At 33.6% G+C, this 18,805-nt stretch overlaps 2 protein-coding genes across 2 annotated transcripts; one reads left to right on the top strand and one right to left on the bottom strand.

The window, feature by feature from the left end:
- Positions 1-8,955: 8,955 nt before the first annotated feature.
- On the bottom strand, positions 8,956-10,945 carry LOC137736161 (endo-1,3;1,4-beta-D-glucanase-like). Its single transcript, XM_068475485.1, has 7 exons — positions 10,795-10,945; positions 10,664-10,685; positions 10,261-10,387; positions 10,051-10,141; positions 9,865-9,954; positions 9,682-9,782; positions 8,956-9,099 (listed from the first exon to the last, which is right to left on the bottom strand). The coding sequence occupies exons 1-7, from the start codon at positions 10,943-10,945 to the stop codon at positions 8,956-8,958; spliced, it is 726 nt and encodes a 241-aa protein (XP_068331586.1).
- A 1,870-nt stretch (positions 10,946-12,815) lies between these two features.
- LOC137737879 (ribonucleoside-diphosphate reductase small chain A-like) lies at positions 12,816-16,996 on the top strand. The gene is made up of 9 exons (XM_068477454.1): positions 12,816-13,107; positions 14,225-14,385; positions 14,554-14,602; positions 14,710-14,836; positions 15,407-15,472; positions 15,605-15,721; positions 15,951-16,113; positions 16,302-16,372; positions 16,469-16,996. The coding sequence occupies exons 1-9, from the start codon at positions 12,939-12,941 to the stop codon at positions 16,581-16,583; spliced, it is 1,038 nt and encodes a 345-aa protein (XP_068333555.1). The 5' UTR covers positions 12,816-12,938; the 3' UTR covers positions 16,584-16,996.
- The last annotated feature ends 1,809 nt before the right edge of the window (positions 16,997-18,805 follow it).

Below are 18,805 nucleotides of genomic sequence, written 5' to 3'. Positions count from 1 at the left end.
TACTGAAAATATTTGTTTTGGAAGACTATATTTTGATTGGATGAGCTTTGTTTTCCTTTTTTGATCTTATTGATTTTTTTTTTTTCCTTTTCTCCATTTGGGCTAAATAGTTCTCAAACTTCCAAGCGATTATCGATAATCGTTGTTGCTGTGAATAAATTTAGTCAACGACTTACTAAAACACCAATTCTCCATAGCCAGAGCACTATTAGATGACGCTGGATCTGCCAAAAAAACATTGGGATAGACTAGGCTCACAAGGAAATTTGAGCTTTCGTCAGATAAAATATCTTTTTTTTTTTTTTTAATTCATGTTAATTTGCAGAAATTTGAGCTTTTTTTTTTAATTTATGTTATAGCATCCCTAGTGAGGGGTTCTATATGGGGCTGGGAAAGTGGTGGATATAGTCTATTTTAGAGCTCCGAGAAATCTTTGGGACTTTATAAAATAATTTCTCCCAATGAGTGGACTATATCTTTCGGGTTCTACATGAGACTATATATATTTATTTATGTTGTAATTTGATTAAGCGATGATTATTTTTTTATTATTTTTTTATGTTAGCTTTTCTTAAGTTAATTCAAATATCTTTAATCGTTGATTACAAGTGTTTAAATATGTACGATAATAGATTTTGCACAAAAAAATATATTTTGAAGAATATGAGTTTGATAGTTTGTTGTTATGGTAACAGAACTAAAAAAAACATAAACCATAAAACAAAAAACTTGAAAATTTTGAAAAGAGGCGTTCGATATGAAGCTAGCGATTAGTAGCAGAAACTATTGCTAATGCGCTAGCGACAGTTATTCATAACAATCGGTATCTAAGTACTGATCGTATCCTTTTCTATTTCATTTATTTTGGGGGTGCTATCCACACACCCTATTTTACTTCTCTCACACCTCTTAGTAATTTATGTCCGTTGATCTTTTTTAATTCATCCGTTCCAACGGCCGAAAATTAAAAACGTGTGTGAAAAGTAAAATGAGGTGTGTGAATATCACACCCCTTTATTTATTTGGAAGCAAGTTTACGATTTATTGAGCAACAAATGTATAGTTAGTAGACTATTTAAGTCGAAAACTAAAAAAATAAGTGAAAAATATAGTGGGGAGGCCCAAAACATTGTTAAAATGGCGTTCCACCCTCAAGAATATAACAAAAAGTATTACTATAATCTTCAAACTACATGGTGAGGTTAAGGTGAAAAATTAATAACGATTTATGTACGAAGTTGTAGAAACTGACTAAAAACTGTTTTAAATACGACCGGGCGAAGATGAAAATAAATAGATTGAAAGATGATTTAAATACGACTGGGCGAGGATCGGTAGCGTGGTATCGATCTTTCCCAATTTCATTTTTATTTATTTATTTTTCTGTTTTTTGTTTATTCCTTTGAGTTTTTTCTTCATACATTACTTTATCTAAGTAACAACTATTAAATTCAAATATCTTTAATCGTTGATTACAAGTGTTTGAATATGTACGATAATAGATTTTGTATTAAAAAATATATTTTGAAGAATATGAGTTTGATAGTTTATTGTTATGGTAACAGAACTAAAATAAACATAAAGCATAAAACAAAAAACTTGAAAATTTTGAAAAGAGGAGTTCGGTATAAAGCTAGCGATTCATAGTCGAAACTATTGCTAACGCGCTAGCAACAGTTCTTGCTGACAATCGGTATCAAGTAACTGATCGTATCCTTTTCTATTACATTTATTTTGGGGTGTGCTATCCACACATCCTATTTTACTTCTCTCACACGTCTTGATAATTTCTGTCCGTTGATCTTTTTTAATTCATCCGATCCGACGATCAAAAATTAAAAACATGTGTGAGAAGTAAAATGAAGTGTGTGGATATCACACCCCTTTATTTATTTGGAAGCAAGTTTACGATTGATTGAGCAACAAATGTATATTTAGTAAACTATTTAAGTTGAAACTAAAAAAATAAGTGAAAAAAATATAGTAGGTAGGCCCAAAACATTGTTAAAATGGTGTTCCACCCTCAAGAATATAACAAAAAGTATTACTATAATCTTCAAATTACATGGTGAGGTGAAGGTGAAAAATTAACAATAAATAGATTGAATGATGATTTAAATACGAATAGGCGTGGATCGGTAGCGTGGTATCGATCTTTCCCAATTCCATTTTTTAAATTTATTTTCTGCTTTTTTGTTTATTCCTTTGAGTTTTTTCTTCGTACATTACTTTATCTGAGTATCAACTATTAAATTCAAATATCTTTAATAGTTGATTACAAGTGTTTAAATATGTACGATAATAGATTTTGCACTAAAAAATATATTTTGAAGAATATGAGTTTGATAGTTTGTTGTTATGGTAACAGAACTAAAAGAAACATAAACCATAAAACAAAAAACTTGAAAATTTTGAAAAGAGGCGTTCGGTATGGAGCTAGCGATTTTTAGTAGAAACTATTGCTAATAAGCTAGCGACAGTTATTCATAACAATCGGTATCTAAGTACTGATCGTATCCTTTTCTATTTCATTTATTTTGGGGGTGTTATCCACACACCCTATTTTACTTCTCTCACACCTCTTAGTAATTTATGTCCGTTGATCTTTTTTAATTCATCCGATCCAACGGCCGAAAATTAAAAACGTGTGTGAGAAGTAAAATGAGGTGTGTGGATATCACACCCCTTTATTTATTTGGAAGCAAGTTTCCGATTTATTGAACAACAAATGTATATTTAGTAGACTATTTAAGTCGAAAACTAAAAAAATAAGTGAAAAATATAGTGGGGAGGCCCAAAACATTGTTAAAATGGTGTTCCACCCTCAAGAATATAACAAAAAGTATTACTATAATCTTCAAACTACATGGTGAGGTGAAGGTGAAAAATTAACAACGATTTATGTACGAAGTTGTAGAAACTGACTAAAAACTGTTTTAAATACGACCGGGCGAAGGTGAAAATAAATAGATTGAAAGATGATTTAAATACGACTGGGCGAGGATCGGTAGCGTGGTATCGATCTTTCCCAATTCCATTTTTATTTATTTATTTTTCTGTTTTTTGTTTATTCCTTTGAGATTTTTCATCGTACATTACTTTATCTAAGTAACAACTATTAAATTCAAATATCTTTAATCGTTGATTACAAGTGTTTGAATATGTACGATAATAGATTTTGCATTAAAAAATATATTTTGAAGAATATGAGTTTGATAGTTTGTTGTTATGGTAACAGAACTAAAATAAACATAAAGCATAAAACAAAAAACTTGAAAATTTTGAAAAGAGGAGTTCGGTATAAAGCTAGCGATTCATAGTCGAAACTATTGCTAACGCGCTAGCGACAGTTCTTGCTGACAATCGGTATCAAGTAACTGATCGTATCCTTTTCTATTTCATTTATTTTGGGGTGTACTATCCACACATCCTATTTTACTTCTCTCACACGTCTTGATAATTTATGTCCGTTGATCTTTTTTAATTCATTCGATCCGACGGTCAAAAATTAAAAACATGTGTGAGAAGTAAAATGAAGTGTGTGGATATCACACCCCTTTATTTATTTGGAAGTAAGTTTACGATTTATTGAGCAACAAATATATATTTAGTAAACTATTTAAGTTGAAACTAAAAAAATAAGTGAAAAAAATATAGTAGGTAGGTCCAAAACATTGTTAAAATGGTGTTCCACCCTCAAGAATATAAAAAAAAGTATTACTATAATCTTCAAATTACATGGTGAGGTGAAGGTGAAAATTTAACAATGATTTATGTACGAAGTTCTAGAAACTGACGTAAAACTGTTTTAAATACGACTGGGCGAAGGTGAAAATTAATAGATTGAACGATGATTTAAATACGACTGGGCGAGGATCGGTAGCGTGGTATCGATCTTTCCCAATTCCATTTTTGAAATTTATTTTCTGTTTTTTTGTTTATTCCTTTGAGTTTTTTCTTCGTACATTACTTTATCTGAGTAACAAGTATTAAATTCAAATATCTTTAATCGTTGGTTACAAGTGTTTAAATATGTACCATAATAGATTTTGTATTAAAAAATATATTTTAAAGAATATGAGTTTGATAGTTTGTTGTTATGGTAACAGAACTAAAATAAACATAAGCATAAAACAAAAAACTTGAAAATTTTGAAAAGATGGGTTTGGTATGAACCTAGCGATTCGTTGTGGGAACTATTACTAACGCTAGCGACAATTCTTGCGGACAATCAGTAGTAAATTAATGATCGTATCCTTTTCTATTTCATTTATTTTGGGGTGTGCTATCAACACACCCTATTTTTCTTCTCTCACACCTCTTGATAATTTCTGTTTGTTGATCTTTTTTAATTCATCCTATTCGACGGCCAAAAATTAAAAACATGTGTGAGAAGTAAAATGAGGTATGTGGATGTCACACCTGTTTATTTATTTGGAAGCAAGTTTACGATTTATTAATCAACAAATGTATATTTAGTAAACTATTTAAGTTGAAAACGAAAAAAATAAGTGAAAAATATAGTAGGTAGGCCCAAAACATTGTTAAAATGGTGTTCCACCCTCAAGAATATAACAAAAAGTATTACTATCATCTTCAAATTACATGGTGAAGTGAAGGTGAAAAATTAACAACCATTTATGCACGAAGTTGTAGAAATTGACTAAAAACTGTTTTAAATACGACTGGGCGAAGGTGAAAATAAATAAAGGGGTGTGATATCCACACACCTCATTTTACTTCTCACACACGTTTTTAATTTTCGGCCGTTGGATCGGATGAATTAAAAAAGTTAACGGACATAAATTACTAAGAGGTGTGAGAGAAGTAAAATAGGGTGTGTGGATAGCACCCCCAAAATAAATGAAATAGAAAAGGATACGATCAGTACTTAGATACCGATTGTTGTAAATAACTGTCGCTAGCGTATTAGCAATAGTTTTTAAAAAAAATCGCTAGCTTCATACCGAACGCCTCTTTTCAAAATTTTCAAGTTTTTTGTTTTATGGTTTATGTTTATTTTAGTTCTGTTACCATAACAACAAACTATCAAACTCATATTCTTCAAAATATATTTTTTAGTGCAAAATCTATTATCGTAAATATTTAAACACTTGTAATCAATGATTAAAGATATTTGAATTTAATAGTTGTTACTCAAATAAAGTAATGTACGAAGAAAAAACTCAAAGGAATAAACAAAAAAGCAGAAAATAAATTTAAAAAATGGAATTGGGAAAGATCGATACCACGCTACCGATCCACGCCTATTTGTATTTAAATCATCGTTCAATCTATTTATTTTCACCTTCGCCCAGTCGCATTTAAAACAGTTTTAAGTCAGTTTCTAGAACTTCGTACATAAATCATTGTTAATTTTTCACATTCACCTCACCATGTAATTTGAAGATTATAGTAATACTTTTTGTTATATTCTTGAGGGTGGAACACCATTTTAACAATGTTTTGGGCATACCTACTATATTTTTTTCACTTATTTTTTTAGTTTCAACTTAAATAGTTTACTAAATATACATTTGTTGCTCAATAAATCGTAAACTTGCTTCCAAATAAATAAAGGGGTGTGATATCCACACACTTCATTTTACTTCTCACACATGTTTTTAATTTTTGGGCGTCGGATCGGATGAATTAAAAAAGATCAACGGACAGACATTATCAAAAGATGTGAGAGAAGTAAAATAGGATGTGTGGATAGCACACCCCAAAATAAATGAAATAGAAAATGATACGATCAGTTACTTGATACCGATTGTCAGCAAGAACTGTCGCTAGCGCGTTAGCAATAGTTTCGACTATGAATCGCTAGTTTTATACCGAACTCCTCTTTTCAACATTTTCAAGTTTTTTGTTTTATGCTTTATGTTTATTTTAGTTCTGTTACCATAACAACAAACTATCAAACTCATATTCTTCAAAATATATTTTTGAATGCAAAATCTATTATCGTACCTACTTAAACACTTGTAATCAACGATTAAAGATATTTGAATTTAATAGTGGTTACTCAGATAAAGTAATGCACGAAGAAAAAACTCAAAGGAATAAACAAAAAAGCAGAAAATAAATTTAAAAAATGGGATTGGGAAAAATCGATACCACGCTACCGATCCTCGCCCAGTCGTATTTAAATCATTGTTAAATCTATTTATTTTCACCTTCGCCCAGTCGTATTTAAAACAGTTTTAAATCAGTTTCTAGAACTTCGTACATAAATCATTGTTAATTTTTTACCTTCACCTCACCATGTAATTTGAAGATTATAGTAATACTCTTTGTTATATTCTTGAGGGTGCAACGCCATTTTAACAATGTTTTGGGCCTACCTACTATATTTTTTTCACTTATTTTTTTAGTTTCAACTTAAATAGTTTACTAAATATACATTTGTTGCTTAATAAATCGTAGACTTGCTTCCAAATAAATAAAGGGGTGTGATATCCACACATTTAATTTTACTTCTCACACATGTTTTTAATTTTTGGCCGTCGGATCGGATGAATTAAAAAAGATCAACGGACAGAAATTATCAAGACGTGTGAGAGAAGTAAAATAGGATGTGTGGATAGCACACCCCAAAATAAATGAAATAGAAAAGGATACGATCAGTTACTTGATACCGATTGTCAGCAAGAACTGTCGCTATCGCGTTAGCAATAGTTTCGACTATGAATCGCAAGCTTTATACCGAACTCCTCTTTTCAAAATTTTCAAGTTTTTTGTTTTATACTTTATGTTTATTTTAGTTCTGTTACCATAACAACAAACTATCAAACTCATATTCTTCAAAATATATTTTTGAATGCAAAATCTATTATCGTACATATTCAAACACTTGTAATCAACGATTAAAGATATTTGAATTTAATAGTTGTTACTTAGATAAAGTAATGTACGAAGAAAAAACTCAAAGGAATAAACGAAAAACAGAAAAATAAATAAATAAAAATGGAATTGGGAAAGATCGATACCACTCTACCGATCCTCGCCCAGTCGTATTTAAACCATCTTTCAATCTATATATTTTCACCTTCGCCCCGTCGTATTTAAAACAGTTTTTAGTCAGTTTCTACAACTTCGTACATAAATCGTTGTTAATTTTTCACCTTCACCTCACCATGTAGTTTGAAGATTATAGTAATACTTTTTGTTATATTCTTGAGGGTGGAACGCCATTTTAACAATGTTTTGGACCTCCCCACTATATTTTTCACTTATTTTTTTAGTTTTCGACTTAAATAGTCTACTAAATATATATTTGTTGCTCAATAAATCGTAAACTTGCTTCCAAATAAATAAAGGGGTGTGATATTCACACACCTCATTTTACTTTTCACACACGTTTTTAATTTTCGGCCGTTGGATCGGATGAATTAAAAAAGATCAACGGACATAAATTACTAAGAGGTGTGAGAGAAATAAAATAGGGTGTGTGGATAGCACTCCCAAAATAAATGAAATAGAAAAGGATACGATCAGTACTTAGATACCGATTGTTATGAATAACTGTCGCTAGCGCATTAGCAATAGTTTCTACTACGAATCGCTAGCTTCATATCGAACGCCTCTTTTCAAAATTTTCAAGTTTTTTGTTTTATGGTTTATGTTTATTTTAGTTCTGTTACCATAACAACAAACTATCAAACTCATATTCTTCAAAATATATTTTTTAGTGCAAAATCTATTATCGTACATATTTAAACACTTGTAATCAACGATTAAAGATATTTGAATTAACTTAAGAAAAGCTAACATAAAAAAATAATAAAAAAATCTATGACCGAAATGTAGCTTTTGTTTCTTGAATAAAAAATCAATTGAAATTGGTCTATGCATTTCACAAAAAATGAAGCATTGGTTATTGATGCCAAAGTCTGAGAATTTTCATCAAAATCAAGGACGTGCTATTAATGGATAATTGTGGTGTTCCCGATTTACTCGTTAAAAGGATCCCATGTGATTCGATGGAAATTATTAGGGAGTTGACATCAAAGACCAATGCTAAAAGTTTTGTCAAATTTAGATACCAATTTTAATTGATTTGGAAATTATTGGGGAGTTGGCATCAAAGACCAATGCTCAATGTTTTGTCAAATTTAGATGCCAATTTTAATTGACATTAGAGTAGACAAAGCTACGAATCGATCATAATTTTGAGATCCATACTACAAATTTTCTTCATATCTATGGAAAAAAGATGAAATCTTTAAAACAAATAAGTTGAGATTTAATGTGGTGTTTTTTTTTCTCTGAGAGATCACTACCTCAGATTTAGTTGACAAAATATCCCCAAAGTGTTTCATTTGTTCAGCGGGTGAATGCTTGTCAGTCTCAGCTCCCAATATTGCAGTAGGAACCTTAACCTCTGCATAAACATGTCCTTAAACCTTAATCAATCGGTTACAATTGATTTTTACTTCACTTTGTTGAAATTATGTCAACTTCGTAAAAAATAGGCGGAATGTTAGGAAAGAGGAATGCGACACTTATGCTCGGATTTGGATCCTCTCCTGAGCAGGGGGTCCGAATCCTCCTGACCCAATAACACGGACAGTTGAATTTTGATCCAACAGCTACAAACAGAGGGTTCCTCTAAAAGTTATAATAATTGTAGCCGTTGGATCGAAATCCAACAGCCCGTGTTATAGGGTCAGGAGGATTTGAATCCTCTGCTCAGGAGAGGATCCAAATATCTTATGTTCGACAACCAAAAATACCCTTCTCTCTTTTGCTTTGATGGACCCCATATAATCAAAATTTTTGCTATGTTAAAATTGACAGAATCTCATAAAAGTGGAGCAGAAATCGAGTTTCAAGGTGTAAAATGACGATATTTTGTTCTAGCAAAAAAGTGAAACTAATTTGAGTTCCAAGTTGTATACCAAAAAAATAAGCCTGTCAATTATTCTTGTTTTGGTACAACCAACCAACTTTTCACTTCACATACTTGGTAAGCCAATTTAACATGTCCAAATGAGCCTCCTCAGCTCTCTTGACTGCCATTTCATCCTCAGAATTGTACTTTGTTGTCCATCCATGAGCCGCTCCAGGATATATTTTCACAAAGCTATCAAACAGCTGCAAACATTGCATATCATGGAGTGAATTTTAATACAAAAAGCACAATTTGAAAAACCAAAGTAGTGTGATTATGATTATACTTAGAGTGAATAGGACCATTGGTTCTTAAACTATGACCGAAATGTAGCTTTTGGTTCTTGAATAAAAAATCTATTGAAATTGGTAGATGCATTTCACAAAAAATGAAGCATTGGCTATTGATGCCAAAGTCTGTGAGAATTTTCATCAAAATCAAGGACGTGCTATTAATGGATAATTGTGATGTTCCCGATTTACTCGTTAAAAGGATTAGGGAGTTGACGTCAAAGACCAATGCTCAAAGTTTTGTCAAATTTAGATACCAATTTTAATTGATTTGGAAATTATTGGGGAGTTGGCATCAAAGACCAATGCTCAATGTTTTGTCAAATTTAGATGCCAATTTTAATTGACTTTAGAGTAGACAATGCTACGAATCGATCATAATTTTGAGATCCATACTACAAATTTTCTTTATACGTATGGAAAAAAGATGAAATCTTTGAAACAAATAAGTTGAGATTTAATGTGGTGTTTTTTTTTTCTCTGAGAGATCACTACCTCAGATTTAGTTGACAAAATATCCCCAAAGTGTTTCATTTGTTCAGCGGGTGAATGCTTGTCAGTCTCAGCTCCCAATATTGCAGTAGGAACCTTAACCTCTGCATAAACATGTCCTTAAACCTTAATCAATCGGTTACAAATAGTTGTGTTCAGATTAAATAGCAGGGTCACAAAACTTACGATCGATTTCCTCATCTGTTAATCGACCAGGATGCAGTATTACAGCGGCCTGAATCTCGTCGGTTTTCCCTAGTTTCACCGCCACATTCCCTGAATCAGATGGTTGCAACGCACATTTTATCAGATTAACCACTTCATGTTCTCTATCAACAAGTAGTTCATCCGAACGTTGAAAATTTTAACTACCTCCCCAGCAAAAGCCTGCAGCTCCGATGGCGGAAACGCCTTGACTCTTCAGAGCAGCAATCAACGGTTTTGCATCTTCACATCCTCTCTCCTAAAGCATTCCAAAAGACATGTAAGTGGTACATAAAATCCATCCAAGTGTTCTATTTCTGCTTTACTTTCAGAGCCGGAAATGTCTAATTGTAAAATGGTGTGACAATTTAGACTTACCGTGCTATGAATTTTGAACCATATCTCAGCATCGAACTGCGGGTTAGCGGGATTAACAGGGTCGCCATAAAAGAAATCAGGAACTACCGCCAAAAATCCGGCTGCAGCAACTTTATCCGCTATTTTTCTTCTCAGGAAAATATATATATATACACACACACACACATGTGAATACTTTCATTTCATGTAATAAGTAATTAATTAGTTAATAGAATCTACTTCTTGAGAAAAACTTGCATGTATTCGTTTCATGAAATGCGTCTTTCACATATAAGTAATAAAGCAAATGTGAAAGATCGACCGTTTCATAAGACGGAGTGTCGATAGAGATTTACCCTATCAAAACGTACAAGACATAATTGGTTAATCAAGCAAAAGAAATAATTGGGGAAAAGAATCATACCTCAGATTTAGGTTTTCATAGCCTGCAAAATCATAACACAAACGAACGAACCAACATTGTTACAAAACAATATACTTCCATAAATTTCAAAATTTTAACTTAAAAACAAGTTAAAGAAAAAAGGTTGATACCCCAAATATCGGAGATTAGAAGGATTGCAAGCTTGGATTCAGATGGGCCAGCGACGTAGGTCATAAGGCCCCCAAGTTGTAGGAGAGTCCCAGGTCCGGAGGTTGAGCTCAGTGGCGGCGGGTTGTTGAAGCATTCACTGTTAGCTGCCATTTTTGGAGTTTGGGATGTTATTCGGACGAGTGTTTCCAGACAGCGCGCAGCAGAAAAGTTGACTATATATCAAATTTTTTTGGGTGGGGGAGGGAGGGAGGGAGGGAGGGAGGGAGAGAGAGAGGTGACAAACGTCAGTTCCTATGTGTCACAGAAAGATCCTTTGCTACTTTCTAAAATTATTAAAAAGTGGCGGCTTGGCCTATGAAAGAGAATCAAATATTTTCATATGACAGTGTACTTATAGTATCACCATCAATCAGAAAAGAAAAATAATATTCTCACGCTTAAGACGAAAAATGATTCCAGCATACTTTATTTTTTCCTTCAATTATTCAACACGCTCTATTTAATTCCCTTTTTTTATTTATCAATCCTAGTGGGTAGCTAAAAAAAGAAATAAGCTTGTGCATGAAGACAAAAGCAGTTGATGAAAATCGCTATCCTAAAAAGTTTGAGTGGAAGTTTCCATGCATTGGAGTCAAATGTCACAGTGACGCTATTATTAATGTTGGACATTTTTAGGCTCGTATAACAGCATATGTCGGAAGGAAGTCATGAAAAAGATCAAGGGAGAATTGAGAAGCCCAGGGCCCAAGAGATTTAGAAGAGAATATTCCAGAGCACTAAAGTCAACCGTCTATGAGCTCATCCTGACTAGGATACATGAAGAGTTTTTCGACTGTCAGGGGCACGTGGGCAGGCTGACAGCTTTATAGCACAAGTTTCTAGGAACAAGTCTACCCAAATGTCAATCAGGGCATGTGGCGGCCCATAGTCAAAGACCTAGGATGAAACATAAAGGTGTTTGGGTTGGCGCTCAGAGAGACAGGGTTGGATAACCCAAGGCCGAGCGCCCTGCTTGGCCCGCATCACTCTGAAAAGGCGTGCCATCTCAACTGGACACATGTTACTTCATTGCCGAATATCTAGTTGATAGGTAAAAATATGTTAGTATGCTAGTTTACGTAGGTGGCACATTAAATGCCAACTTGATAAAACTCAAGACTGAGGGTGAGATCCTATATAAAAGGATGGAACCTCCTGTATTGGGGTGGGACGACTAAAAGGAAGGAGAGTTCATGTATTAGCGGAGCGCAATTTTTAGTTTTAAAATCAATATAACCCGAGCAGCACAATGGATGCAATGTAACCTTGAGTGGTGAACTACTTAAATCTTTGATTTTTTAACCTGCATATTTTGAACGCTAAAAGCTGCAAAAGAAAAAGTTCCACTAAAATTTTAAGAACATTTTATCAAAAAGGTGTTTTTTTAAAAGCACATAAATTCGAAACTGTCTCTTAGTATTTTTTTATTTATTTTTTTTGTCTGTAAACTAAAGACATGTAATTACTAAATAATTTCTTAATTTATTTACTTTATTATAAATAAATATTGAATTTCTCAAAAAAAAAATTGAAAACTGAATCTTTTTTTAAAATAAAAAAATAAACAACTCACTTCTCACCGTAATGTAGATATTATTGTATGTATTAAAAATAAAAAAAAGAATTCAATAGTGTCACTTTGAACTTACACAAATGTAACAATTAGAACTTTTTCGAAATACCTCCATTTTGTGTCCAAAATTCATATGAAAATCAACCATATCCAGACATCTTGAAGTGAGACAACGGTTTATTTTTTGCGGTTTCAGACAAAATAAATAAAATAAAAAACCGGGCAAAGTTGGGTCGTTTTTTAGGGAGCCCAGTTCTCATAAAGCAAAAGCCAGTGGCCCAACCCGTGTTCCAATACGTCGCCGTTTTACACAATTTCCGTGCCATTCACAATTGGAATCCAAATATCAAGCACCATGCACGAAATCAAACAAAAAGAAATTAAAATAAAAAAAATAAAAATCTATCTGCGACCGGCCTTTTCTGATACGCTGTCCCATCAAAATCCAACCACGTCACTGATTTTTTCTTCCGCGGAGGTTTTTGTAGGGTTTCTCTCCAACCCCCAACAAAACCCAGTAACTGCAAAAAAATGGGTTCTCTGGAAAATGGGACGGAGAGGGGAAATGGAGAAGAAGAAGAAACAGAGCAGGAGGAGGAGCCGATATTAATGGAGCAGACGCAGAGGTTTTGTATGTTTCCTGTTCGTTACAAGCAGGTGTGGGAGATGTACAAGAAGGCCGAGGCCAGTTTCTGGACTGGTAACTTGTTCATGTTTCCTGTTCGATTCTCGTGTTTCTTGTGAATTTTTGGTGCTTTTTCTTGCTTATGTGAATGTGTTCTGAAGTGGGTTTCTGTTAGTTTCTTAAATTTCATTAATTTTGTGGAATTTGTACTTTGAAGGCTTGGTTCTTTCATATTTATGATTTAGAATTTGGGCTTTTATTTGTTATTTTATCTGTGTAATATTAGTGTTTTTCACTCTGTTTGTATTGGAATTTAAAGAGATAAGTGGGGAAGTGGGAGTTTAATGCTTTTTGTTTTGGTTTCAAAATTCAGTTGTTGGACTGAAAACTTGTTCAAATTTCCCTCTTTGTAACAAACAACAAGGATTCTCATGTTTCAAGTGACTTTGGTTTTTTTATTTTATTTTTTTAAATTGCTTATCTGTATGTGTTTTGAAGTGGGTGTCTATTTATTTTCCAAAATTTCATTCATTTATGTATTTGTATCTGTACGACGTTAGTGGTTTTAATTTGGCTTTGCATTTCTAAATGAAATTTGAGGTGGGATTTTCTGGTACTTTTGTTTTGGTTGCAACGTTTTTTCAGTTGTTGAACTTATCGCTTGGATATGGTTACTGTGGGTGTCCTTTTACTTTACTGGGTCCGTGCTTTAGTTTAAGATTGTACTTATGGGGTCTGTTTTGTTTCTCTGAAGGGGAACATATTTGGGATTTTCTTCCTCTCTTTCACTTAGTTCATTATACATTGGTTGTTTATGGAGTCATACATAAACAAGATTGTAAAGACTTATGGAAGTCCAACAAAATGGGAACATGTTTGAGCATTAACTCTTTGGGGGCTGCGAATTTTAACTGCAATGTATAAGTAGGTAGTATTGCCTGTGATTTACTTGGCTTGTTGTGTTTGTGGTAAATAGCACTGGTATGTAAGAACCCTGAGTTTAGAATCTCGAACATATGATCTTTTCGCCTTGCGCTAGGCAGATCTAGTCTTTGGCAGCTGTGTTTAAATTATTGCTTAGAATGTCTGCATAAGGTCTGCATTTCAGTCATTTGATGCCTTATGTTACACTGTTGAGTAGTTTTGTTTTTTCCACACAGTACGTGCTAATGACATGTTAATTGGCTTACAGCTGAGGAGGTTGACCTCTCCCAGGATGTACAACAGTGGGATGCTTTGTCCGACTCTGAAAGACACTTTATAAGCCATGTCCTTGCATTTTTTGCTGCATCTGATGGGATCGTTTTGGAGAATTTGGCTGCAAGATTCTTAACTGATGTTCAAATTCCTGAGGTGATTTCTTTTTATGGTCTGTTCTTTATGGATAAGAGTGTTTCACGTCTCCGCCAATTTCATCCATAATTTTTGAACTGTTGATGGCTTTCCAATTAATTAGACTAATATTCCATTTTGTTTTCTCCTAGTTGACTTACTAACATCAAGGCTTCTCATCCTTCACAGGCTCGGGCATTCTATGGATTTCAACTTGCAATGGAGAATATTCATTCAGGTAGAATTTTGAACATAGTTTCCTTGGTTCCTCTATTTGTAATGTATGTGGCCACCTGTCTAAGGAGATTTCTTTTTGTTTCTTTTTTAAATACTGTCTCCCATCAGAGATGTACAGCTTGCTTTTGGAGACATACATCAAGGATTCCACGGAGAAGCATAGATTGTTCAATGCAATTGAAAGCATTCCTTGTGTGTCTAGGAAGGCTAAGTGGGCTTTGGATTGGATACACAGGTATAAGCAGAGATGACACATCTTTGGGTTTGAAGTGCTTTATAATTTCCAGTGTTGGAGATATTATTTTTTTTATAGTTGGAGTTGTTTGTGAATGATGTATGTGATCATGCATAGTAAAACTGCGGTACTTGACGTGTTTACCTACTAGGTCCCTTCAAAAATCAAATGTTAAGATTTTGTTGAGTAGAGAATGGATTGTATTTGTCCTGATAAGTGTAGGATGGCCATTTATAGAAAACTCCGGAATATGACATGTGCACCAATTTGAACTTCCTTGTGTGTGATATCGTATGTGGCTACTGTTGGTATATACATAATTTAACCATGTATTATTTAGTTTCTAACAAAACGAAGAGCTTCCTCTGTATTCTCTGTTGTATGATATGTTGATATCACAAGATTTAAACTGAGTACCATCTGCTGCACTCTGCAAATTTAGAAGTGTCCTTCTGTACCCTGTCTGCTTGTTATCATCAAGCTTCATGTGTAGTTTGTACATGATCTTTGTTTGATTAGAAGCAAGGCAGATGTTCCTTAAACCAATTGCTTGTTCTGCATGATGTGCAGTTCCAATTCATTTGCGGAGAGACTTGTTGCTTTTGCATGTGTTGAAGGAATCTTCTTCTCGGGAAGGTAATTTGGGCTTGCATTATATATGCTTGAGTTTATATGTTTAATACTTTTCGTTACAAGGCTTGTATGATTTTTTCTTTTGTTTTTGTCACCCTTTTCTCTCTTGTTTTTTACTTTATTGTTCATTCTCAGCTTCTGTGCCATATTCTGGCTTAAAAAGAGGGGACTAATGCCTGGGTTGACATTCTCAAACGAGCTTATATCTAGAGATGAGGGTCTTCACTGTGATTTTGCTTGCCTTTTGTATAGGTAATATCTATTATCTTTCTGGTTCCCAATATTGAGCTTCATGCTCTGCTAGGCATATGATAATAGTTATTCGGTGTGGTTCCTCCTTCTTAGAACTCAATGGTTTATTATTTTTAGTCCTCGCAGAATCCGGGAATTGGAGAAACTTGTGTAAAAAAGAGAGATTTTAAAATTGTTTTCTTTTCTTCAGTGTGTGAATGACGGAAACTTATTTGTTTTGTTCTTGTAGTTTGTTGCGGAAGCAACTAAATTGGGAAAAAGTTCATGGAATTATACATGAAGCTGTTGAGATTGAGACTGAATTTGTTTGCGAGGCCCTCCCATGCGCATTGATTGGCATGAACTCAGATCTTATGAGCCAGTACATAAAATTTGTTGCTGATCGACTCTTGGTATCTCTCTGATGATTTGCTCCTCTCGTTTTTTTCTTTGATTCCCAGGGGATAGGGGAGTTGTGCTTAATATCTATAGCTCTTATCGGCATTAGTAGCAACATTAAAAGTAGAATGTGTGTTTAATATCTATAGCTCTTATCGGCATTAGTAGCAACATTAAATGTAGAATGTTTTCTTTGTTCCAGATTGCATTAGGGTGCCAGAGGAAGTACAATGTGGACAATCCTTTTGACTGGATGGAGTTTATTTCTTTGCAGTGAGTATTTCTGAGAATGTGGTTTTGCCTGCTTTACTCGATTCTTGAAACTGGTTGACGGATAATGATCTTAACCTCATTTGCTTGATTCTGCAGAGGAAAGACGAACTTTTTCGAGAGAAGGGTCGGTGACTATCAAAAAGCATCTGTTATGTCGGGCCTCCAAGATGGTGGTAGAAATTTCATCTTCAAGCTGGACGCCGACTTCTAGTTCATCAAATTTGTTGCAACGTGCAGCTTCCTCCAGCATTGAACTGGGTACCTGGAACTGGAACTAAATTTTTTTTACTATTCTTTGCGGTAGCAATTTGTACATTGTATTTCTAGGTAGTCATAGTCACCCACGCCATGCGTGATTATATGCACCAGAGGTATTCATCAATTTCCCCCCTCAACTTTAATTTTGGCCAATTTCCCCTCTCAACTCTCATAATTAGTCAATTTCCCCCCTCAACTTTAATTTAGCCAATTTCTCCCCTCAACTCTCATAATTAGTTAATTTGCACCCTACTGTTAATTTTTTAATTTGATCATAATTAAACAAGTGTGTGTAAGAAACTAAATAAGATGTATGTTAATCGTGTTCCTATATCTTTATCCTATTACAAGTAGATTAAAATTTAAAATTTTACAATTTATCATAGATAGTATTATTAGTCATAATAAATCGGTATGGAGTAATTTTATTTGATTTTTGACCATACAAAATTGATAATGAAAAGGATTGATGTGTAAATTTTTGTATGTGAATACAATTTTCTTTATAAAAGTGAAAGCTAAGTTCAAGTAAATTGCGGAGAATCGAGCTTTAGTGAAAAAATGGTTAGTTTGTTCATAATTTTCGACTCCTTATTAAAAATAACCCATTTTATTGAAATAGGTCTAATCCATGAGTTCAGGATTATTATTTCTTCTTCTACATGATTTAAACCCGATTCATAACTTTTTCTTATAATCAACCCATATCACATACTAACTGTATTATGTTTTTGTACATTTTAGCCTATATTATGCAGGTGAGTTTATGTTAATTTTAGTACTTTGTTGGAAGTTAATAGAAAGATTGAAAATTAAGAAAAGAATAGATGGAAAATTTAAAAAAAAAAAAAATTAACAGTAGGGTGCAAATTGACTAATTTTGAGAGTTGAGGGGGAAATTGGCCAAATTAAAGTTGAGGGGGGAAATTGACTAATTATGAGAGTTGAGGGGGGAAATTGGCCAATGATCACAAGTTCAGGGGGAAAATTGATGAATATCTCTATGCACTAAATGCTATCTTCAGTCGCCCATGCATGGGTAAGTGATTTCTGACCATTGACGCATACACTTTCCAAGGTGGGATTGCATACATCAACGGCCAGAAACCAGTCACAAGCTGACGTGCAACTGATCCTAGTATTTCCCATATAGTTTCAAGTCTGCTGTTACTCATTCTATGTTAACCTTGGTGGTTGTCCTTATCAATGAAGAATTTTGTATCTATAAATATATTTTTTATTTTATTTTATTTTTGTTATCATAATGTGGAATGTGCATTATATCAATATATCATCGTTGTGTTTGTGCTTTCATTGGTGCTGTGATTATTAGCTTTCCGTGCACCTTTTTGCCAATTTTTCATGAATCATGCCTCTACATGTCTCTCAGTCTCTGCATATACCAACCATTTCGCCAATTTGGTTTAAGATTTTGTACGAGATAGTAACAGACGTGCACGTGAGTGATTTTCAGTTGTTGATACAGTTTGTATCTTTTTTTAAGCTTTTGTGATATTGACTGATGAAGTCACGCCCCCTTTAATTTAAAAGCAAGCAATCAACTAATATCCAAAAGCATATTTCCTCATTAGGGGCTTTTTCTAGGGATGTTGATGATCAGCTACCTAACAACAAAGATAATAGTGCTCCCAATTAGTCCTTTTGGAGCCATCTCCGTGTCACAACTTGCCCTTCATGGAGAATACCTGCCTATATTGTCTCACTCGTCGCGGGATGTATGAGATAGAAAAGGTAAAAATATGTATCTACTTGAGAGGGTAGCGTTCCTTCTCTCTATCCCATCGGATGATTTTGGTTGTTCATGTGTTCTTTTCTCTTTGTCTTCCATATCACGGGAGATTTTTTTCTATTTCTCACATTGCTTGGCCAAGTCAATTGTCACAGAAAGTAAACAAATTGAGATAATGAGATATATGATTGAATGTACACCAAAAACTCTTCACACGACGAGAGAAAAACTTGAATAAAAATGTTGATAACGTGATTCGTAGAACAACTTGCACAAAATTATAAGATACTCAATACTTTAGTCCTAAATCGTAAATCCCCTCAAATGTTGTCATTTGATTTGAAAACCATCATTACCATGCAGTCTTCTTATATTTATCATCATATGACGTTTCAATTTAATAATATAATATCATATAAAAAAAT

The sequence above is a fragment of the Pyrus communis genome, chromosome 6, assembly GCF_963583255.1.
Source record: "Pyrus communis chromosome 6, drPyrComm1.1, whole genome shotgun sequence".
NCBI classification, from domain to species: Eukaryota; Viridiplantae; Streptophyta; class Magnoliopsida; order Rosales; family Rosaceae; genus Pyrus; species Pyrus communis.
Note: the sequence above shows the minus strand (reverse complement) of the source record. Positions and strands in the feature narration are given on the sequence as shown.